A 20313-nucleotide genomic window follows, 5' to 3' on the forward strand; every position below is an offset into this window, starting at 1 on the left:
TTTTTGGAAAGGTTTTTAAATGTGTGGCTCATTTGGATGACCATCAGTATTTTTTTAAGACAGGGTCTCAGGAGCCCAGGTGAGCCTTGAACTTTCACCTCTTCCTCCCCAGTGCTGGGATGGCAAGCAAGGATGAGCCACCATACCTGACTTGGTTTTAATTTAAAAGTATTCAAGAACTTGATAGCATGGCTCATGCCTAGACTCTCACTGCTTGAGAGACTGTATGAGGTAGAGGCCAGGGGCTGTAGAGTGAGACTGTGTCTCAGAATGAGAGCGGAGGAGGGAGGAAGAGGAAGAACAACAACAGAAAACCCCAACAAACAAACAAAAGCCAGGGACAGCCAAGCAGGACACTAAGCCGTGTAAGCAGCACGTTAAACAAGGACAATCACACCACTGTGTTGTTATTTTCTGCTGCTGCTGTCAGAAAACACTGTGCCCCAGAACAGTTTAAGGAAGACATAGTTTACTTTAGCCTAAGTTTCAGAGGGATAAAGTACATGTTAGAAAGACATGGCAGCAGTATCAGGAAGTAAGGCAAGACTATAACTCAAAGCCCACCTCCAATAATATACTTCCTCCAGCAAGGCTCTGTTTCTTAAAGGTCCATAATATACCCCCACGTACAAAGTGCTACCAACTGGGGACCAAGTGTTCAAATATGAATTGTCTCATCCAAACCACCACACCTTAGCTTCATTTTTAAGGCCTATGTGTATAATGTCTATAAAAATGTTAGGGAGAATACAATTTTAAAAAGAATAAATGTTGGAGTGATCGTGAAGAATGTTTGCAGTAGCTTTGCACTATAGTCATGATTTTATTGTTAGTAACATGTAGGATATTTCAAAACCTAATGTAGAATTTCATTAGATAAATCTATGTATTTCCAAATAGTATAAAAGCTACTTGACTCCTGATTTTCAGACATAAGAGATTTATTGGTTGATTTCTTTTTAAAAAGATTTTATTTATTTTAATTTTGAAGTTTTTTTACCTAACTGGTGTCTTAGGATTAGTGAAGAGGACCACGTTCTGCCTCTTACTTCAGAAGTGGCTTGCTGGTAGAAATTTGGGAATCATCTAACACATTTGTGAATTAAAGCAATTTTTCCATAATTAGTTCAGTGGTGTGTTGTAGTCAACTGGTTAAAATAGAAAAGTGTTTTGTTCTGGAATTGAAAGATAAAGAAATTGTTTTGACTTGGTTTTTTTTTATACGTTATTTAAAATTATTTCCTGTTCTGTCCTGTTATCTGGTCAGTAACCATAGTTCTTGAGTCTACTTCCGTTGGATTTTTCTAGTTTTAAAAATTGATTATTTAATGCTTTTAAACAACAGAAGTGTTAACTGCAGTAACTTAAGCACATCAACAAACAGAGCGAAAATGCATGTGTTTGAAATGTAGTGTGTGTGTTTGTAGACAGAATCTTAAAACCTCTCAAACTGGCTGGGGACTCGAACACTCCCCTGCCTCAGCTGCTTACGTGCTCCATCAGCACAGGCAGGTTTCAGCACACGCAACTCTAGAGTATATTTACAAGAATGCTTCCCTCTTAATTAGCACATCATTTTGAAAACTGCAGCTCTTACTCCTTCAGGAGCTGGGGTAGTCAGTTGTCTTTGTTTATAGGAGGGGCTGCAGACATCACTGCTGGCTCTAAAGCTGACTCCCAGGTCTTGTAGCATTCTCCTTCCCATACCTGTTAAAATTATTGGTTCCTCTAGGCCAAAACAGAAAGCCATCTTGAGCATTTTATTATGCTCACAACTTTTGAGAATAACTTTATCTCTGTGGGCTGTTACTGGTACAGAGTTAAAGGCTTACAGCTTTCCTGTGAGTCACTTACTGTTAGAAATTCCTTGAATTAAAATTTTAAATATTCAAATTTTAATGTTAAGGATAATGCTGTTCCTGTACTTTCATTTGTATTTTGTTCACTAAGTAGAATTTCGTCAATGATATCTTAAATGATTTTTGCTTCTGAATGTAAATATGCCTTTTATTTTTAAAAATCAAGTTGTTTTTTTCTCAAACTTTGTATCTTTAGTGCAGGCTGTGGAAGAACAGGTGCTATTTGTGCCATAGATTACACGTGGAACTTACTAAAAGCTGGGGTAAGAATGATTTTTATATAGCATTATATTCAATTATGTTGTATTTTGAGCTTCACATTATATTAACTGTTAAAATTACAGCATGTTTTCTTAGATTATGTCTCCAGGATTAGGTTTACCGTGTAAATAAAGATAGTGAGTATCAACATTACACGCTGCCTGAGGTTCTGGACTGGATGCCAGGGCAGGGTTTGTTTTCCACTGAATGAATACCGCTTGCATCAGGGAGATGGCTCTATGTGAGCTTCAGAGAGATGCTGACCAAGTCAGTGCCGTGCTTGGCTTCTTCTTTCTCCTGCCAGACAGTTCTTGTAGTCCATGGGGGGGGGGGGGTGCAAATTATAATTAACCTGATGTAAATGTACTGTACTCATTAAATATTTTCACCTGTAGTGCTGACTATGGGGCCAAAGTGCCTAGAATAAAATTCTGGTCTGTAATTCACTGTCTGTGGGATTTTAGTTGTTATGGTGTCGTTTCTACTACTTCTTATTTCCATAAATTGTGTTTGATGTTGTGGAAGACATAACAGTCTGTCAGAGCTCTTTCTCTGTGTGTGTATGTATTTCTTTTGCTGTCTGTACTGTGTTCATTTTCTCTGTGTTAGAGGCAAACTTAATCTTCCATAGCTTGAAATTTTCTAGGAGTCTGTCAGTCAGCATTTTGTAAAACATAGTCAATTGCAATGTTCAGTTTTCTTTTTACCTCCTGTCTCTTTTCTTTTTTTCCCTGCGTTTGTACCTGTGTCCCACCTGGGGAGGGGGGCAATATATGAACAAGTTTTAAATAATTCTTGAGGAATCTCTGTAGGATTAAATTTCATTTTTTATTCCTCAAAACTAACCTTTCCCTAATAGGAAAATTTTTAATAAGAAACTTCACTAGGATTCTCTCAGATTTTTGTTTGTTTTGAAGCACAGGGTCTCACTGTGTGGCTCTGACTGTCTAGAATTCACTATGTAGTTCAAACTCGCAGAGGTCCACCTGCCTCTGGCTCCCAAGTTCTGGGATTAAAGCCATGTGCCACTGTGCCTGGATCTCACTTTTACCATAAAAATAAAAAACTATGGGACTAGATTCATGGCCTAGCAGTAAAGAGCATTTGCTGCTCCTAACACAGGACCAGGGTTCAGTTCCAGGACCCACATGGTGGCACATAACTTCAGGTCCAGGGTATCCAGTGCCTTCTGACCTCTGCAGGCATCAGGCAAGCACTTGGTGCACATACATACATGTAATCAAAAACACACATAAAATATAAATAAATATTTTTAAAGTCAAAAATTAAATTAGAAAAAGAAGAGATACTTAAATTAATACCAGCAAACAAAATTTGGGGAAAAATTTAAAATATTTGTTTGAAACATCGTTAAAGTTGTATTTTTCAATTGTAGTCCCCACTTGATCATTCAGATTGTTGTCATCTTTCATGGAGAAGTAGTTGGCAGAGTATGTATCTCAGGACTGTAATCTCAGTTTGAAATGTACAGGTGTTCTCCAGGTGGTTCTACAGACATCACCCGGAGAGGAAACTTAACAGAAGGTCTAAGGACACAGTGGCCTAGAGAGTGAAGTCAAATTCTTCTTATATTTACAGTCTGATTTCAAGTAACCTTACCTTATATGTAGACATATCACCATGCCCAATGTATTTCATATCCGAATTCAGTTTCTTAGTTCTCCAAATAATCAGTCTCCCATGGTTGTATATATCTCCTTCATTTAACAGAATAACCTTTTACTCAATTTGTGTGTGTTCACATGCATGTATATATGGTATATGTATGTGTTCATGTGTGCACAGGTGTGTGCACTTGCATGTGGTGGTCAGAGGTTGATATCAACTGTCTTCCTGGCTCATTTACCATGATATTTTTTGAGATAATGTTTCTTAGTAAACTTGAAACTCACTGACTTAGCTAGGACGGCTGTTCCCCCAGCACTAGGGTTTCAAACTCTACCAGTACCCCTGGCATTGGTGTGGGAACTGAGGAGCTGCACTCAGGTCCTCACACTTACATGAGCACTTTACAGACTTCAGCCTTCTTCTCAGCCCCTTCGTAACTATTTAATTTCTACTCATCCATCATAGTTTGTCATGGCCTCTTATTCCCTGTATACTGTAGTCACGCTCTGCAACATGACTACTGAGGGTCGGATGAACTTTGTCCATAGTGCCATCCGTGTCTGATAGGTAGTTCACAGTAAATGTCTGCAGTTGTCCAGCATGTTCATAAGATCTGTGTGCAAACTTGGGTTTTGTTTTGTTTTGTTTTTTTTACTATTTTCTGACATTGTCTATAGTTACATAGTTAAATTCTTTGTTTTAGAAAATTCCAGAGGAATTTAATGTATTTAATTTAATACAAGAAATGAGAACGCAAAGGCACTCTGCAGTACAAACAAAGGTATAGTTGATTTTTTTTCTTTATAAATTATGTTTTCAAAAATGTTTTCTCTGGTGTTTTCATTGTCTCCTGTTTATCATTTCTCTTTCTAATAGGAGCAATATGAGCTTGTTCATAGAGCTATTGCCCAACTGTTTGAAAAACAGCTACAACTGTATGAAATTCATGGAGCACAAAAAATCACTGATGGTGTAAGTATTCTTTGCTTACTAGCCTTGGCAAACTTGCTTTTTACCAAGATTTAGTATTTGTGATCCTGTATTAGAGCTGTGTGAGAATGTTCGTGACAAAAGTTACTTTTATCTGACCTGGGTTTTATTAACTTACTTTACTTTTACTCTGTTCTGATAGAGATTTAGTGACTCAAACTCAATAAATAAAATATAGAAAAGATCTTAAAGTCAATATTCATTATTTTTCAAGTACAATCTATGTTTTAAAATTTTAACTGCATTATTTTCCCTTCACTTTCACCCACAACTCAGTAATTATAAGTTGGTGTACTTGAATTTTATTTTGGCATGGTAGTATAACATTTTGTACTTATTTGTGTATACTCCATACTTTTTTGTGTTGTGGGACAATCTTGCTATGTAGCTCAGGCTGTCTGAGTTTCTGTTGCCTCAGCCTCCTTGAGTGTTGGGGTTGTAGACATATATCACCATGCCCAATGTATTTCATGTTCTTTTAAAAAGCAGAATTATAAGGCCACTAGTAAGTCCCTTTTTTGTTTTTAATTCATTGCCATTTTAGCTTAAATGATCTTACTGAATCTTCAATTTTTAAAAATTATTATTAAGGGGTATATGTGTGTTTGCATGTGGGGTTAGGGATACATACCTCAGCTTGTATATGGAGGTCATAGGACAGCTTTGTGGGTTCACTTCTTTCATGTGTCAATCAAGGAAAATTATTTTTCCTGTAACTTTAGTGAAACCTTTTTTCCCATTGGCAGAATGAAATTACCACTGGAAATATGGTCAGCTCCATCGATAGTGAAAAACAAGATTCTCCTCCTCCAAAGCCACCAAGGACTCGGAGGTCTGTGTGTCTTAGCACATTGTCTCTAAGAGACCTAACTAAAAGGACAGATTCTGAACATGTTGTAGTTTTGTATATAACTGGTTATTTCATTAGGATGTAGCACATTTGCAATTGTTTGTTACTGGTATGCTAAAGTTTTTGTTCGATTTTATGATATAAAATGTCAGTAGTACATTGTCCCAGGATACATATTTTGGTGTTAGAATAGGAAATATTTCCTTAGCTTCCTTTAAAGTAGTTTTAGGATAGGAGAACTAGTAAGAAATTCATAAGTAAGAACAAGGTGCCCAAATACCTGTCTTGGCCAAGGTTTACTCAAGGTTCATTATAGGGTGAGAATAGCAGGTTTGAGCAGAAAATCTCTAAGATCCTGGGATAACAAAAAGGAAAAGGATGACTGGGAAACAGTGGAGTAGAGCCATAAAGGAGAAAGGAACCCAGGGCTTCCTGTGTGGGAAGCAAGCATTCTACCACTAAGCTACACACCCAGCCCCTGAGAAAATATTGTATATTCAAAAAATAGCATGAATGTCTGCTCCCAACAGAATGCTGCCTGGGAAAATGCACTAGACATTCATACCTGTGTATAAAACTAAGAACATTTGTGGGATTCAAATAAGGAGTTGTGGTTGGTTCATGTCGAAGTATTTAGGACTATCTTCATTTGGGAAGCCCACAAACAGCATAGAATGTGTTAGGACATGAGAAAATAGCAAGTCTACAATCGAATGATGCTGGATGTAAGGCCAGCATTGAAGAAACTGAGGCAGAGTTGAGGATTGCTGCAAACAATAGCCTAGGACAAAAACACAGTAAGTGGGCTTATTTATTTAAGATTTATTCATTTGCTGGGCGGTGGTAGCACATGCCTTTAATCCCAGGCAGATCTCTGTGAGTTCAAGACCAGCCTGGTCTACAGAGCGAGCTCCAGGACAGGCTCCAAAGCTACACAGGGAAACCCTGTCTCGGGGGAAAAAAATTATTCATTTGATTTTGTGTGTATTTTACCTGCATGTATGTATATGTGTATACAGGCAAATCTCTATGTAGGTATGTAAGAAGGGTACACCAGAATCCCTATAACTGGGGTAAGGGGTGGTTGTAAACTACCACGTGGGTTCTGGGAATCAAACCCTGGTCCTCTGGGAAAGCAACAGTATTCTTAATCGCCAGGTCATCTCACCAGCCTCAAGTTTTTAACTTTTTAAAAGACAGCTGCATTAAATTCAAGTAAGTTGTCTTAAAGAGGTTTATTTATAGAACAGCAAACAGTCACAGAAACTAGAATTTTAAGTAGAGGTTTATTGTTTTGACTAAGTTAAAGCTTATTGGTTGGAAAAATTATGACATTAAGCTTTTTCTTTTTGGGAGGGTTTCTTTTGTTTTGTTTTTTCAAAACAAGGTTTCTCTGTGTAGCTCTGGATGTCCTGGAACTTGCTTTGTAGACCAGGCTGGCTTTGAACTCATATACACCTGCCTCTCCCTGAGAATGCTAGGATTAAAGGCGTGCACCACCACTATCTGGCTTCACTTAGCTTTGAAATAATATTTAAGGTACTTTTTTTTTTTAATTTGCCACAATTTTCAAAACACCAGAATATAGCTTTCTAAAACTTGTCAGTATGTTAAAAGAGCTTCTGAATGTATTAGAAGCCAAAATTATCAAAGAAAAATTGGAGGAAAGTAATAGGGTCAGCCCATTTAACAGTGATAAATAGCATGTTTCAGACCAGGCATGTACCACAGCACTTGGAAGGTAAAGGCGGAAAGCTCAAGTTCAAGGTCAGGGCTGTTAGACAACTCATGGTGTAAGTCTCTCAGTGTCAGGGGACTCGTGACCTGAGTTCAATCCCCAATGGAAGGAGAGAGTCAACTCCTGAAAGCTGTCTTCTGTCACTGTGGTATATGCACATTCACATCCCACATACAAACAGTGAATAAGTTAAGTTGTTCAATGCCATCCTCAACTACAGCCTGGTCTTCACAAGACTGCATTTAACTAGAAAAGTACAGTAATTTGTTTCTCCTAGTTAAAAACAAAATCCCTGGGGCCTAGTGGGTAAAGTGCTTGCCATGCAAGCATGAGAATGAGTTTCACTCCCTAGCACTTAAGTCAAAGTTTGGCATGGTGGCACATGCATTAACCCCACAAATAAAAGGAGGGAAAGAGAGACATGCAGATCCCAGAATATGTATTTTTTAAATGAATGTAGGGGCTGGAGAAATGGTCCAGTGGTGAAAAACACTTGTTCTTGCAGAGGACCTGGGTTCAGCTCCCAGCAGCACCCACATGGCAGTTCACAGTGAACTCTAATTCCAGTTCCAGGGCATCCAGTAATGCTTCTGAATTCTGCAGGCTCCTGGGTACATGTGATACATATACATACACTTCAGGCACACACACGTACATGTGATACATGTACATACACTTCAGGCACACACACACAAAGTATTTTTCCTAAGAATGTATATGCTAAACAGAACTTAACTTATATTGTCATATTTTCCTGTGCTGTAAAACCATTTACCATCTTGAAAATAAAAATATACACTTGGGTGTTTTTTATCAGACCAAATACCTATTAAACTTTGGATGGTTAAATGAACTAAATATAAAAAATTAAGACAATTGAAAATAAAATGGGAGGGTAGGGAGTAGAGGGGAAGAGTACTGAAAGAGACTACTGAAAATGGGGACATCTCAGGGTCAAATAAAAACCTGGTGCAAGGGAATCTCCCCGGAATCTACAAGGATGACCCCAGCTAAGATTCGTAGTAATAGTAGATACATAGTCTGAACTGACCATCTCCTGTGACCAGATTGGTGCATAGCCCAATTGTCATCAGAGAGGCTTCATCCAGCAACTGGTGGAAACATATGCAGACCCACAGGCAAACATTATGCAAAGTTCGGGGAATTCTGCAGAAGAGGAGAAAAGATTGTAGGAGCCAGAGGGGTCAAGGACACCAGAAGAAAACTCACAGAATTAACTAACCTTGGCTCATAGGGGCTCATAAATACTGAACTGACCACCAGAGAGCCTGCACAGGACTGACCTAGGCCCTCTGCATATTGTTACAGTTGTGTAGCTTAGTCCCCTTGTGGGACTCCTAACAGTAGAACAGAGGTTGTGTCTGACTCTTGCCCTACTCCTCATCCTGGGTCGCCTTTCCCAGCTTTAATCCATGGGGAAGTGCTTAGTCTTACTGCAGCTTGATATGTCATGTTTTGTTGATATGCATGGGAGACCTGCCCTTTCCTAAACAGAGACAGAGGAGGAGTGGATGGGGGTGAGGGGGGCAGTAGGGGAGAAGGGGGAGTAGGGGAGAGGGACTGAGAAGAGAGGAGGGAAGGGAAACTGGCCAGGATGTAAAATAAATAAATTTATTTAAAAGGAAGGAAGGAAGAAAGAAAGAAAACAAAATACAATATAATTGTCAAACTTATAACAGTAGATATAACAGAAGGGATAAAGGAAATCACAGATGAGATTAATTCATTTCATCACTTACAATTTCAGAGTGTTGATTATTGATTCCAGATTGGCATGCTTAGGGTCCTGTGCTTGTTCCTACAGTGGTTCTCCAACTCTGCTTTCTGTGTTGTTTCCGTTCACTGTTAAAGACATCTGTGGGTCTCAGATACTTCTAAAGTTATTGATAGAGATCAGAAAAGGTACAACATGGGTAAAAGCATCCTCATTTCTGAGATATAAGAAGTCTAGAAGACACCATGTTTTTAGTATAAAAAATAAGTAACTATGGGACTGGATAGATGGCTCAGCAGTTAAGGACCCAAGTTCAATTCCCAGCACCCATGACACATTGCTCATAACTACCTGTAACTCTAGCTCCAGTAGAACCAGTGTCTACTTCTGGCCTCCATGGACATAATGCATACACACACACTCACTCACTCACTCACTCACTCAAATACACAAGCACAATCGTTTAATTATTTTTTAAATGTGTTTGGGTGTTTAAACTTCATTTACACTTGTTTACCCCATGTGTGCCTGGTGCCCATAGGGGCCAGAAAAGAGCATCAGACCCCCTTGGACTGGGACAGTTATGGGCTGCCATGTGGGTGTTGGAAGTTGACCTGTGCCAGGATTCCACTGTTTTATCATTTTCTTCCATTAATATATTACCTCTCTAGCAATGGGTGTGTGTGTTGGGGGTGGGGTGTTGTGTATTGTTTGCTGGTAAGAATTGAACCCAGATTTGCTTGCTTACTGGACACTCACTACAACTAAGCTATACTTAATCAGAACCATAAGGCTGTAGAGAACAGTTATTTTCAACTTAGAATTTTATAACTTTGTAAGAAATCAGTACTTTTGAAGATACAAGTATACAAGTCCTCTAGAAGGTTACATCTGTTGAGTGAGGTGGCACCTATAATTCCAGAATTTGGAGGGCAGAGGCAGGAAACTGTACATTTAGAACCAGACTAGGCTATGCACTGAGGCTCTGGTTGAAAAGGCAGCATGATTTTAAAAACAAAACCAATTTTAAAACAAAAAGTATATAGTTGAGAGAGTATAGCACACCAAAATAAGCTGGAAAGCATGTGAGTCTGAAATGCAGCTTCTGTGGTAGCCTGAGGATGGGGGCCCATGCTATCTGAAGAGGGATGACTGTGGTGTTGATGCTTCCCTGGTGTGCTGGACCTGTCAGGACACATGGGAATCTGCTGGAAAGTTAGAGAACTTGCTAAGAACTAAGCCATTACAACTAAAAAGACTAAGAGATAAACAAGAAGCTCCAGAATGAAAGAAAGCATGGTGTCATAAGTGTGAATAGCACTGATGGCCATAGATTGAGCTAAACAAAACTACAGGAGTATTGGAGAGGTAGAACAGGAGGTAATTCCAAAGTAGGAAGTATAGCCTTTAAAACAAAAAGGTCAAAAAACAACAGCAATGTCAACATTTTAAAATATTGAGGTATATCTTAGAAATAACTAAGATTTTTTTCTTTTTTCCAATATGTAGCCCTGGGCTATCATAGAATGGAAGGGGGAGCTACTGTTTTTCATTAATATCATACAACTTTAAAAGAATACATCTGTGTTACCTTGATAAATACTGACTTTCCTTAGTCTTACAAAACAGAACTTTATAGCCATGTTGTAATATAATAGTTTTAGCTACAAAATTATCATTAATCAACTTACTTTAAAATGTTAAACATTCTCAAAGTTCAGTCTTGTTTTCCAGTTGCCTTGTAGAAGGAGATGCCAAGGAAGAAATACTGCAGCCACCAGAAGCTCACCCGGTGCCACCCATCTTGACACCTTCTCCCCCGTCAGCCTTTCCCACCGTGACTACTGTGTGGCAGGACAACGACAGATACCACCCAAAGCCAGTGTTGCACATGGTGTCATCAGAGCAACATTCAACAGACCTCAACAGAAATTACAATAAATCATCAGACCTCACCGGGAAAAACGAACCAGCTATTGAAAACGTAGATAAAAAAGTCGAGCGAAATTTAAGTTTTGAGATTAAGAAAGTCCCTCTCCAAGAGGGCCCCAAAAGTTTTGATGGGAACACACTTTTGAATAGGGGACATGCAATCAAAATTAAATCTGCTTCATCGTCTGTGGTTGATAAAACCCCCAGGCCACAGGAGTTAAATTCAGGTAATCTCAAAGTTGATGGTGTCTCTCAGAATTCTTGTGTGGACTGCAATGCGGCACATTCAGACAGAGCCCCTGATTCTTCAGAAGAATCCCAAAACTCACACACACCACCACGGCCAGACCGCTTGCCTCTTGATAAGAAAGGACATGTAACATGGTCATTTCATGGACCTGAAAATGCCACGCCTGCATCTGACTCATCTGAAGGTAAATCACCAGATAACCATTCTCAGCCTGTAAAAACTGTGTGTTCAACAGCAAACTCTCCAACAGAAGTGGACACCAGTGAGCTTGTGGATCACCGTGACAGCTCCCCTCTGTTGAGAGCACCGCTCAGCTTTACCAATCCTCTTCACTCTGATGACTCAGACTCAGATGAAAGGGACTGTGATGGTGCTGTGACCAAGAACAAGACTAGCATTTCAACAGCAAGTGCCACAGTTTCCGCTGCCAGTAGTACTGAAAGCGCGTCCACCAGGAAAGTGTTGCCAATGTCCATTGCTGGACAGGATGTGACAGGAAGGCCACATTCAGGTGCTGACAAAGGTAATACGGTCTGACTCTCCATCTCTCTTCTGTGCAGTTTGGCTCTATTTATGCATTATGATTTATTTCACAGCATGCTTGAACCTACAACAAAATTTAGTTGTTTTATAAATAACATTTTAAAATAAGTTTGTATTTACTGTTACCATAATTTAATCATTGTGTCGGTGAGCTGCGTTTTTCATAGTATTCATATCATTACTAGAAGATTGCTTTGGTCTTGTTCTGTATAGCTTAGAGCTTTGTGTAAGTCAGATTTATCTGACTAAATAATTGGAAATAAACTAGAAAAATAAATAATTTGAAGTATCAGTGATACAAATACTGTAGAACACTTGCTTAGCCATTAATTTCACCCATGTTTCTTGTAAATAATAGTCCTTTTTCCTATTTTTGACTACAAAATAACTTTTTAAAGAACTATTTTCACAAATGCTTTTAAGTAAAGTTGCTTTCAGTTGGAAGTTAACCCACAGTAGACTGGAAAGTGCTCGGCTGACTAGAGGCCATTTAATACTTTCCGGCTTGAGAAGTGTGTACACACACTGCTGCCGGGTCTGTACTTCATGACTCTTCTCTAAGCGGCCTGCTATGTCATAAGATGTACTGTTTCAAGACAGGGTCTCCTGATACAGGCCAGGTTGGCCTAGAACTCAGGATCTCCTTCCTCCACCTCCCTTGCACTGGGATCTAGTTTGCATCACTGTGCCTGCTGTATAGTATTGGTTCTTGAAGTCTTCATGGCCTTCCCTCTTGCTTTGTTTTTAAGACAAAGGCCTGAGATTTCATTTTTCTGCCTCAGTCCTCTGCTCTCAGATATCCAGGAATACATTACCATGACTGTCAAAAGTAGAGTTGTTTTTCAGGGTTGGAGAAATGGCTCAGTTGTCAAGAGCACTGGTTGCTCTTCCAGAGGCCCCAAGTTCAATTCCCAGCAACCATATGGCAACTCATCACTATCTGTAACTGGAGTTCCAGGGGATCTGACACCCTCACACAGATATATGTGCAGGCAAAACACCACTGTACATAAAATAGAAATAAAATTTTTAAAAAAGTAGAGATTTATTTGTTTTATTGGTTTTTTGAGACAGGGTTTCTCTGTGTAGCAGTCCTGGCTATCCTGGAACTCTCCGTAGACCAGGCTGGCCTCGAACTCACAGAGATCCGCCTGCCTCTGCCTCCTGCGTGCTGAGATTAAAGGTGTGAGCCACCACCACCAGGCAAGTAGAGTTATTTTTTAATTGTTCCTAATCATTTACCTTGTAGATTATATCATGTATTACTTACTTTATAGTTGATTATTACTTAATTTGTTACTTGCTTCATAAAAACAATTGACACAAAAATTAGGGAATTTTGTGTTAGAATTTGTTAGTGAATTAACACAATAATTTTGTTTTGAAAACCAAAAATAGTATTTTATGTAAGTTACTGCCTGACAAAATTTTTCAATATGAATTCTTTCATTAGTTCCTTTTTTTCTTTCTTTTCTTCCCTTCTTTCCAAGTACCCAGGATCTATACATGCCAAACATGCACTATGAATTTTGACTTCTGTTTTTCCTCAGGCCTGTAATTTTTTTTTTTTTTTTTCAGATTTGACTAGAGTGGGCCCCACACACTGTGATGTACAGAAGCCTTTGTAAAGTAGTGAAGTCTCTGGCTGTATAATTCCTGGGGGTGGGGGAAAGAGGCTACAGGGAATTAGATGTGGGTCTCTTAGATGCTGGGCAAATACTCTAGTCTGGAACTCTAGCCCTAGTCATGATTATGTAATCTGGACAGAAGCTTGTACTGTATGAAAGGCCATTTGGAGATCCAAGGAGAAGCATGCAGTTGGAAAGCAAGGGCCACAGTTAGAAAACAGAATTCTTGACAAGTGATGGTTATCAAGAAAGAACCTGACAAATACTTACTTAGCAATGTACAGAACTTAGTGCCAGTATCATGTGTCCTTCCTGAAGTAGCCATCTCCTTACTCTGGTAGTTAGTGATAAGAGGACAAGGAGAAACGATGCTTGGTGGCCTATCACCTTCCCACTGCCACTCTTGGATAAGGTAAATAGTTCTGGTACTCTAGTAGATATATCAAGTATTGTATTGGGACTCTGGACTGAAGGCTATATTTTGTATGCTTGTTCAAAATTACTTGATTTTCGGGTTTTTTTTTTTTTTTAATGCTTATGGCTGTCAAATAAAACAAGATAATATCCTGCCAGACTGTTCATTTTCAAAGAAAACAAGGATAAAACCTGGGCAGAACAATATAAGATCCTCAGTATAGTTTTCTTTATCTGTCCTGCCGAGTACACATGCACAACTGTATGCTCTTGATTTCTTTCTTTCCCTAGAGCGAGAATTCAAAGACCTAGTACACTGGTTTATCCTGAATTGTAAGGCTAACTTATGTGGCTTGCTTAATGCTTTGTCTTTTATCTTTTATCTTTTATAGGAGCTAATTAGGTTTCTACTGATGTAAAAACCTTTAAAATGACTTCAATTTATATCCTTGATGTAGAGTCAGACGACACTGTTCACAGTACTTGGGGTAGTACATAAAGGGTTACTAAAATACTAATAGCTATAGTATATCTATTAGAAGGATAACTTGCACTTCAAATGTTAGTGTAGTTGCTTGAAATGGTATTCAAGTACATAATCTCCAAATGAGTGAAGATTATGAGGTGAATTGGACAGATTGCTTGGTGTGCTAGAATTTATGAGAGTTAAGTGGCTGAATCATTTAGGAACACTGGCTATAACCAAGTGACCAGCTTTCTTTGCACACACAACATCACCAGGAAAACCAACAAGCCAGTGGTTTCGTTACTGAAGACTTTCACCCTCATGATACAATCAGAGTGATGTCTTCAGAGTTTAACCTGGTTGGTCACAAGAGGCGAGGCATTCACTTTGTACAGTAGCAGTGGGGTTCCTTTGCTCAGTAAGATTCTTAGCTCTACTCCAGCATGAATGGAGTGGTAACGGTGTTTGTAACTAACTCTTTGGTACCTGGCAGAGATTTTTTTCTTTTCTTTTCTTTTAAAAGATATCAAAGTTCTTTGTTGTTTCAGTGGTATTATACTACTTTTTAACTGTCTGGATTTTATGTGTTTAATTTAGATGTTGATGTTAGTGAAGAGTCACCTCCTCCCCTTCCTGAACGAACTCCTGAATCTTTCGTATTAGCAAGTGAGCATAGTGAGTATTTCTTCTACATTGCTGATTTTAATGTAGCAGCCGAGTAATTAAAATGTGAGTTTTAATTGATGCTGACCGCTTTTTATTACTCACTTGAAAAACTCTTTAAGTAGTATTGTTTTTCCTTCCTGAGGTTGCGGAATGATCGCGTTTTTAGTAGTCACTGGAAACTACTGAAATTAAGTTAAATGCAGTATTTGTAGTTGGTGTCTTGTCATTCATTAATGACAACATTGCTACTTCACTTTTTAGTGCATGTAAATTAACAAAATGGGCATGTTTATGAAAACAGTTTCGATTCAAGGATTAAAGACAGAATTTTAATATATTGAAATTTCATTTTTCTCAGATATATCTGTGAGACCTGAATGGAGTGAACTACCCTGTCAGGAGTGGTCTGAACAAAGAGAATCTGAAGTGAGTCATTTGGGAACTGGAATGGCTTTAGCTTAGCCATCCGTCTTAGACCTTATTGTACTAACCTACCTACCAGCTTCTGCCGTGGTTGTAGCTTACAGTCTTAGAGCTTGTTATCCTAACTTACTCAGAAAAGGGAAGGCTTCCCATGGACTCATACTGGGTCGCCTTGCCCAGCCTTAGTACAGGGGGAGGTGCTTAGTCTTACTGGAACTTGATAAGCCATGTTTTGTTGATATCCATAGTTGATCATTTTTTATTACTGTTTCTTAGGGGGTTTTTTTGTTTTGTTTTATTTATAATTTTTTTGAGACAGAGTCTGTGTAGCCAGACTGTCCTCAAACTTACCCTGTGTTCAAGGCTTTGAATCTTTGAACCTTTGAACCACTGACTCTCCTGCCTCTCTACTGCCTTAGTTCAAGAATTACACATATTATACATATACATCACCACATCCTGATGTATACTGAGAGTTCTGGTTAAAAGTTGATGTAAAATGCAAGATACAGCCTTTTTTTTTTTTAAGATATGATATATTTTTTAAAACTCCCTGGCCTTCATTAAGGCCATCTCTTTTCTTTTGAAAAATTTATAAATTAGACCATGTTTCAAATAGTTTTGGAGGTATAAACAGGACTTAGTATTTGGGGAATTCTACTACTATATTAGATTTTGTCCTCTGTAATACACGATTAGGTTTGTTTTATATTCAGGAAACACTTGGTAGTGGTAACTTGTACTCAGGGATACCCCACCTGATAAAACACAGTAGATGGTTGGTAGATTACAGATGCGTATTCCTCCATGCATTAGTTCTTAGTGGGGGGTAGGGGCTGGGGACTGTTTGTTTTGTTTTTTGATACAGTGTACATGAGTATAGTAAGAGCTGCAGAGATGGCTTAGTGGATCAGAGAAGTTGCTGTTCAAGCATGAGGACCTAAGTTCCAATCCTAGAACCCTTGTAAAAATCTAGGTGTGCCCTCAAATTCCTGTAACCCCAGCACCCAGTACTGTAAGGGGGGAAAGAGGATAAACGCTGATGCCCCCAACTGCCAGTCCAGATCCGCATTCAGTGAGAGACTCTGCCACAAAGGAGTAAGGCAGACAGAGAATGGGAGAGCAGGATATCCCACGTCGTCCTCTTAGCTCTATACACACAAACAGTGTGCACTCACACACACATGCGTCAACATGCACACACTAAATAAAGCATAACAGAATTCCAAGCATAATGAAACACCATTGCTTTCTTTTTCTTTGGTGTTGAAAATTAAGATATAAACCAAGCAAGGTAGTGCATGTCTGTTATCCTAGCACTTTGGGAGATGAAGGAAAGAAAGTCGGGATTTAAGGCCACCCTTTCCTATACAGTGAGTTTGAAGCCAGCCTGGGTTATGTGAGATTCTGTTTCAAAAATAAATGAATGCAATAACAGGAAGGGGTTTTTTTTTGATACACCTTAATTTTGGAGGGTATATACCTATAATAGATTAAATACTGCATTTATTGCACAAAAGATGAACTTACTGCAATAGCTTTTAAATATCTTTGCAGGGCTTGATAACCTCTGGAAATGAAAAATATGGTAAGTTACTAGATTTTTTTTCCTTTTTACCATAACCTTTAAAGATTGATTTCCATAAAATAGTATGTTTCATGCTGGTTAGTCCTTTCTATATATGGAGGTCTTTAGGATAACTTCTTGAGGAAATACAGTTCTATGATAGAATTTTAAGCTGGCTGCACCCACAGATGTTATTAATCTGACTTGGAAAGTCATGAGAACATTTATTACCAGAAGTTACAGGTTTGTGGTAAATGGTTGCTTTTTTATTGTTTATTAAATTATCCAAAAAGCTGGGGGTATAGCTCTGATTGAGCACACAGTTAACAGATCTAAAGTCTAGTTTATTTCTAGCACCAAAATTAACAACAGTTACAGTTACTTAGGAATTTGCTTCTGTTGAATAAATGCTCCAAATTGACCTACAAGATGGAAATGTGTTTATAAATACCAATTGTTTTAGAAATCTTCTGTTGAGGGTGTTTGTGTTTATTTGAAAATAAATCAATAGTTATACTATCAAGCTAGGAAATTTTCTCTTTGATTGAGGATATCTCAGTGGGTACCTGGTGTGCATGAAGTCCTAATTCCCAACTCCCCCCCACACACACACACACACAGATGAGGCATGGTGGTGCATACCTGCAGTCCTAGAAGCAGGAGATGCAAAGAGTCAAAGCCAGGCTGTACCATACAAAACTGTCTCAAAAGGGAGGCAGGGGAAGGACATTTGGCGGATTTCTGCCATAGTAAAATAGATCAAGTTGTTACTAAGTTTTTTATGTCTGTGTTAGTTACCTGTCTTAGAAGATAGTTTGAAGGCTTAATTAAATTAACAACATACAACAAACGTTCCTGACACATGGTGGCCTCAAATGGTGATATCACTGTTCCTAAAGTACTGCTAGTTCCCTGGACTTCACTGTCCTAAAACCTGTTCATTCCCTTCTGAAGTATCTACAGTTGGTCCCTTGGTGTCACCTGTTCCTTTCATGTGCTCCAGGTAGCAAGCACTCTCTCCTTTCCCCCGAGTTTTGTAAACCCTGGCTTGTAAAACTGTGTCCTGCTCCTCAGTGACCTTTGCGTGACTAAGAAACTGAGGTCTTAAATCTGTATCACCTTTCTCCTTACATGGCCCTGAGGACCTTATCACCATTAGTTTCATTTATGTCTCTCCTGTTTCCATTGTATCTATGTGTTTACCACATTACTAAGACGATTTATGCAGGTCTCTAGTAGGCCAGCAGCTGGAAGGCCGTAACCCCCACTTCAAGTCCTACTCTTGGCAGAACTTTGTGTGCCCTTGAACTGAACTTTTTTATTTTAGAGCTGGTGAGGTGTCTCAGAGGGTAAGGCACTTGCTGCGGGCCTGACAATGTGTATTTAATCACTGGGACTCACATGGTAGAAGGAGAGACACCTTCTGAAAATTGTCCTCTGACTTCCACACTTACGCTATGGCTTTTGCATTCCCATAAATAATAAATGTAAATGGTTTAAAAGAAAACCAAGTAGGACGTGGTGATGCATGCCTGAAATTGTAGTGTTTAGGAAGCAGGCAGGAGTTAGATGATGACCTGGGCACATGACAAGACTCTTAGCAAATGGAATGAGTTGGAGGGGTGGGCAAAAAAGAGCGTGAGGAACCATAGGTCTCTGACTCTTCTCTAAGCCAGGAGCATGTTAAGGGCAGGAACCATCTTTAGACTTACCCTTGGTTTCCGGGGAAGGGTTAAGGAAGATTGACAGAAGCTGTGAAGAGACTGGGCTGGGCATGATGCTCACCTGCCATCCCTGCACTCTGGAAGCAGAGGGAGGCAGGTGAGTCTCTGAGAATGAGGCCAGTCTGGGCTACAGAGTGAGTTCCAGGCCAGCTGGGGGTGCATGGAAGGGAAGCGGGGGAGGGGGATGGTATGTTGTGGAAGAGTGAATATTAATTACTTAAAAAAAGAAAGAAAGAAAAGAAAACTTTCCATTGCTCTTTAATGAGTAAATTAACTACAATTTAAACAAGAAGACTTCAGATGAACTACTATTAGCATGGGGGAGTGATAAATTGTCCACTAATTAGAAACTTGTTTGACTATAACTACTTTAAGAAAGTATAGCATGTCGTGCTTGGGATTGACAAAATGAGGTAAGTGCACAAGAACCTCTGTTACAGACTGCTGGGTTATCATCCATGTATGTGACTCTAGCACTCAAGTGCCTGGCATGGTCCACCTGCCCAGTCCGTCACCTTGTAATAATTACCATCAGAGCCTCTAGAAATGTCACCCATGAGGTGAAACTTGCTCCTTTATTCTGTACCCTTCTTCCAACAGAGTATTGTGACTATGTGCTACCTTAAAGGATGGTGATTAATACGGACTTGTTTTGTTTTTTTTTTATTTTAGAGGCAGGGGATGTCCACACAGAGGCATGCACAGACTGTCCACCTGCTTTCAGTGACAAGAAAGATCAAATATCAGAAAGTCTAACAGAAGCCACAGATATTGGTAATTTACTTCATAATTCTAATAGACAGCGATAGTGGCATTTAATATTTGTATCTGGCACTAAGAGACAGAGGCAGATGGATCACTGTGAGTTCAAGACCAATCTGGTCTCATAGTGAGTCTCTGATAAGCCAGGACTATATAAGATGCTTTTCAAAAGATCATCATAACAGAAACTGGAGAAGTGGATCAGTCATTGAGAGCACTTCAACCACACCTTTAATCCTAGCACTCGGGAGGCAGTGGCAGACAGAGCTCTGTGAGTTTGAGGCTACCCTGGTCTACATCGTGAGTTCCAGGACAGCCAGAGCTACATAGTGAGAGAGTAAGAAAATATATACTACTACTTTTCCAGGGTTTCCATAAGCAGTTTTATCATGGTAAAACATTTTTATTTACTGGTAACTGTGTATGATAGCGCATGTGTGTGGCCTGGTCTACATGTGGAGATCAGAAGATAGTTCTTGGACGTTGGCTCTTCTCTTCCACCGTGGGTTCAGGGTATTGCTCTACAGCTGTCAGGCTTGGCAGCAAGCACTTTTACAGACTGAGTCATCTTCTAGCCCTTACCAAACTTTACAGTCTATCATACTCAGACTCTGAGATGATGTCAAGAGTAAGAGCATGTATGGTTAAAATTCCTTGAAATTAATTATGAAATAATTAACTTACTCTGTTTCAGGTAGAGATTAAAAATCAATTTTTAAAAAATGGTGATATAAGGAACTGGGAGTGTGACTCAGTTGATAGATTGCTTGCCCTGGGCTTGATCCCAGCACCATATAATCCCAGCACTTGGGAGGGGCAGACAGAAAGATGAGAAGTTCAAGGTTACCTTGGTCTATGATGAGAGAGAAGCCAGGC

At 39.2% G+C, this 20313-nt stretch overlaps 1 protein-coding gene across 5 annotated transcripts in view; it reads left to right on the plus strand.

Annotated features, from left to right (window-relative positions):
* Ptpn12 (protein tyrosine phosphatase non-receptor type 12) overlaps positions 1 to 20313 on the plus strand; it is a 71370-nt gene that overhangs the window by 45081 nt on the left and 5976 nt on the right. For 4 of the 5 annotated variants that reach the window (XM_052719330.1, XM_052719334.1, XM_052719333.1 and 1 more), the window contains 9 exons: positions 2056 to 2122; positions 4453 to 4530; positions 4626 to 4721; positions 5486 to 5571; positions 10797 to 11767; positions 14893 to 14970; positions 15320 to 15387; positions 16942 to 16972; positions 19348 to 19449. In XM_052719330.1, coding sequence (XP_052575290.1) covers positions 2056 to 2122; positions 4453 to 4530; positions 4626 to 4721; positions 5486 to 5571; positions 10797 to 11767; positions 14893 to 14970; positions 15320 to 15387; positions 16942 to 16972; positions 19348 to 19449 — 1577 coding nt within the window. Of the gene's footprint in view, positions 1 to 2055; positions 2123 to 4452; positions 4531 to 4625; positions 4722 to 5485; positions 5572 to 10796; positions 11768 to 14892; positions 14971 to 15319; positions 15388 to 16922; positions 16973 to 19347; positions 19455 to 20313 lie in introns of those variants that run through there. The other variant, XM_052719332.1, reaches the window with a different exon arrangement.

Source organism: Peromyscus californicus, unplaced genomic scaffold (genome assembly GCF_007827085.1).
Source record: "Peromyscus californicus insignis strain IS unplaced genomic scaffold, ASM782708v3 Scaffold_6__1_contigs__length_162567912, whole genome shotgun sequence".
NCBI lineage: Eukaryota > Metazoa > Chordata > Mammalia > Rodentia > Cricetidae > Peromyscus > Peromyscus californicus.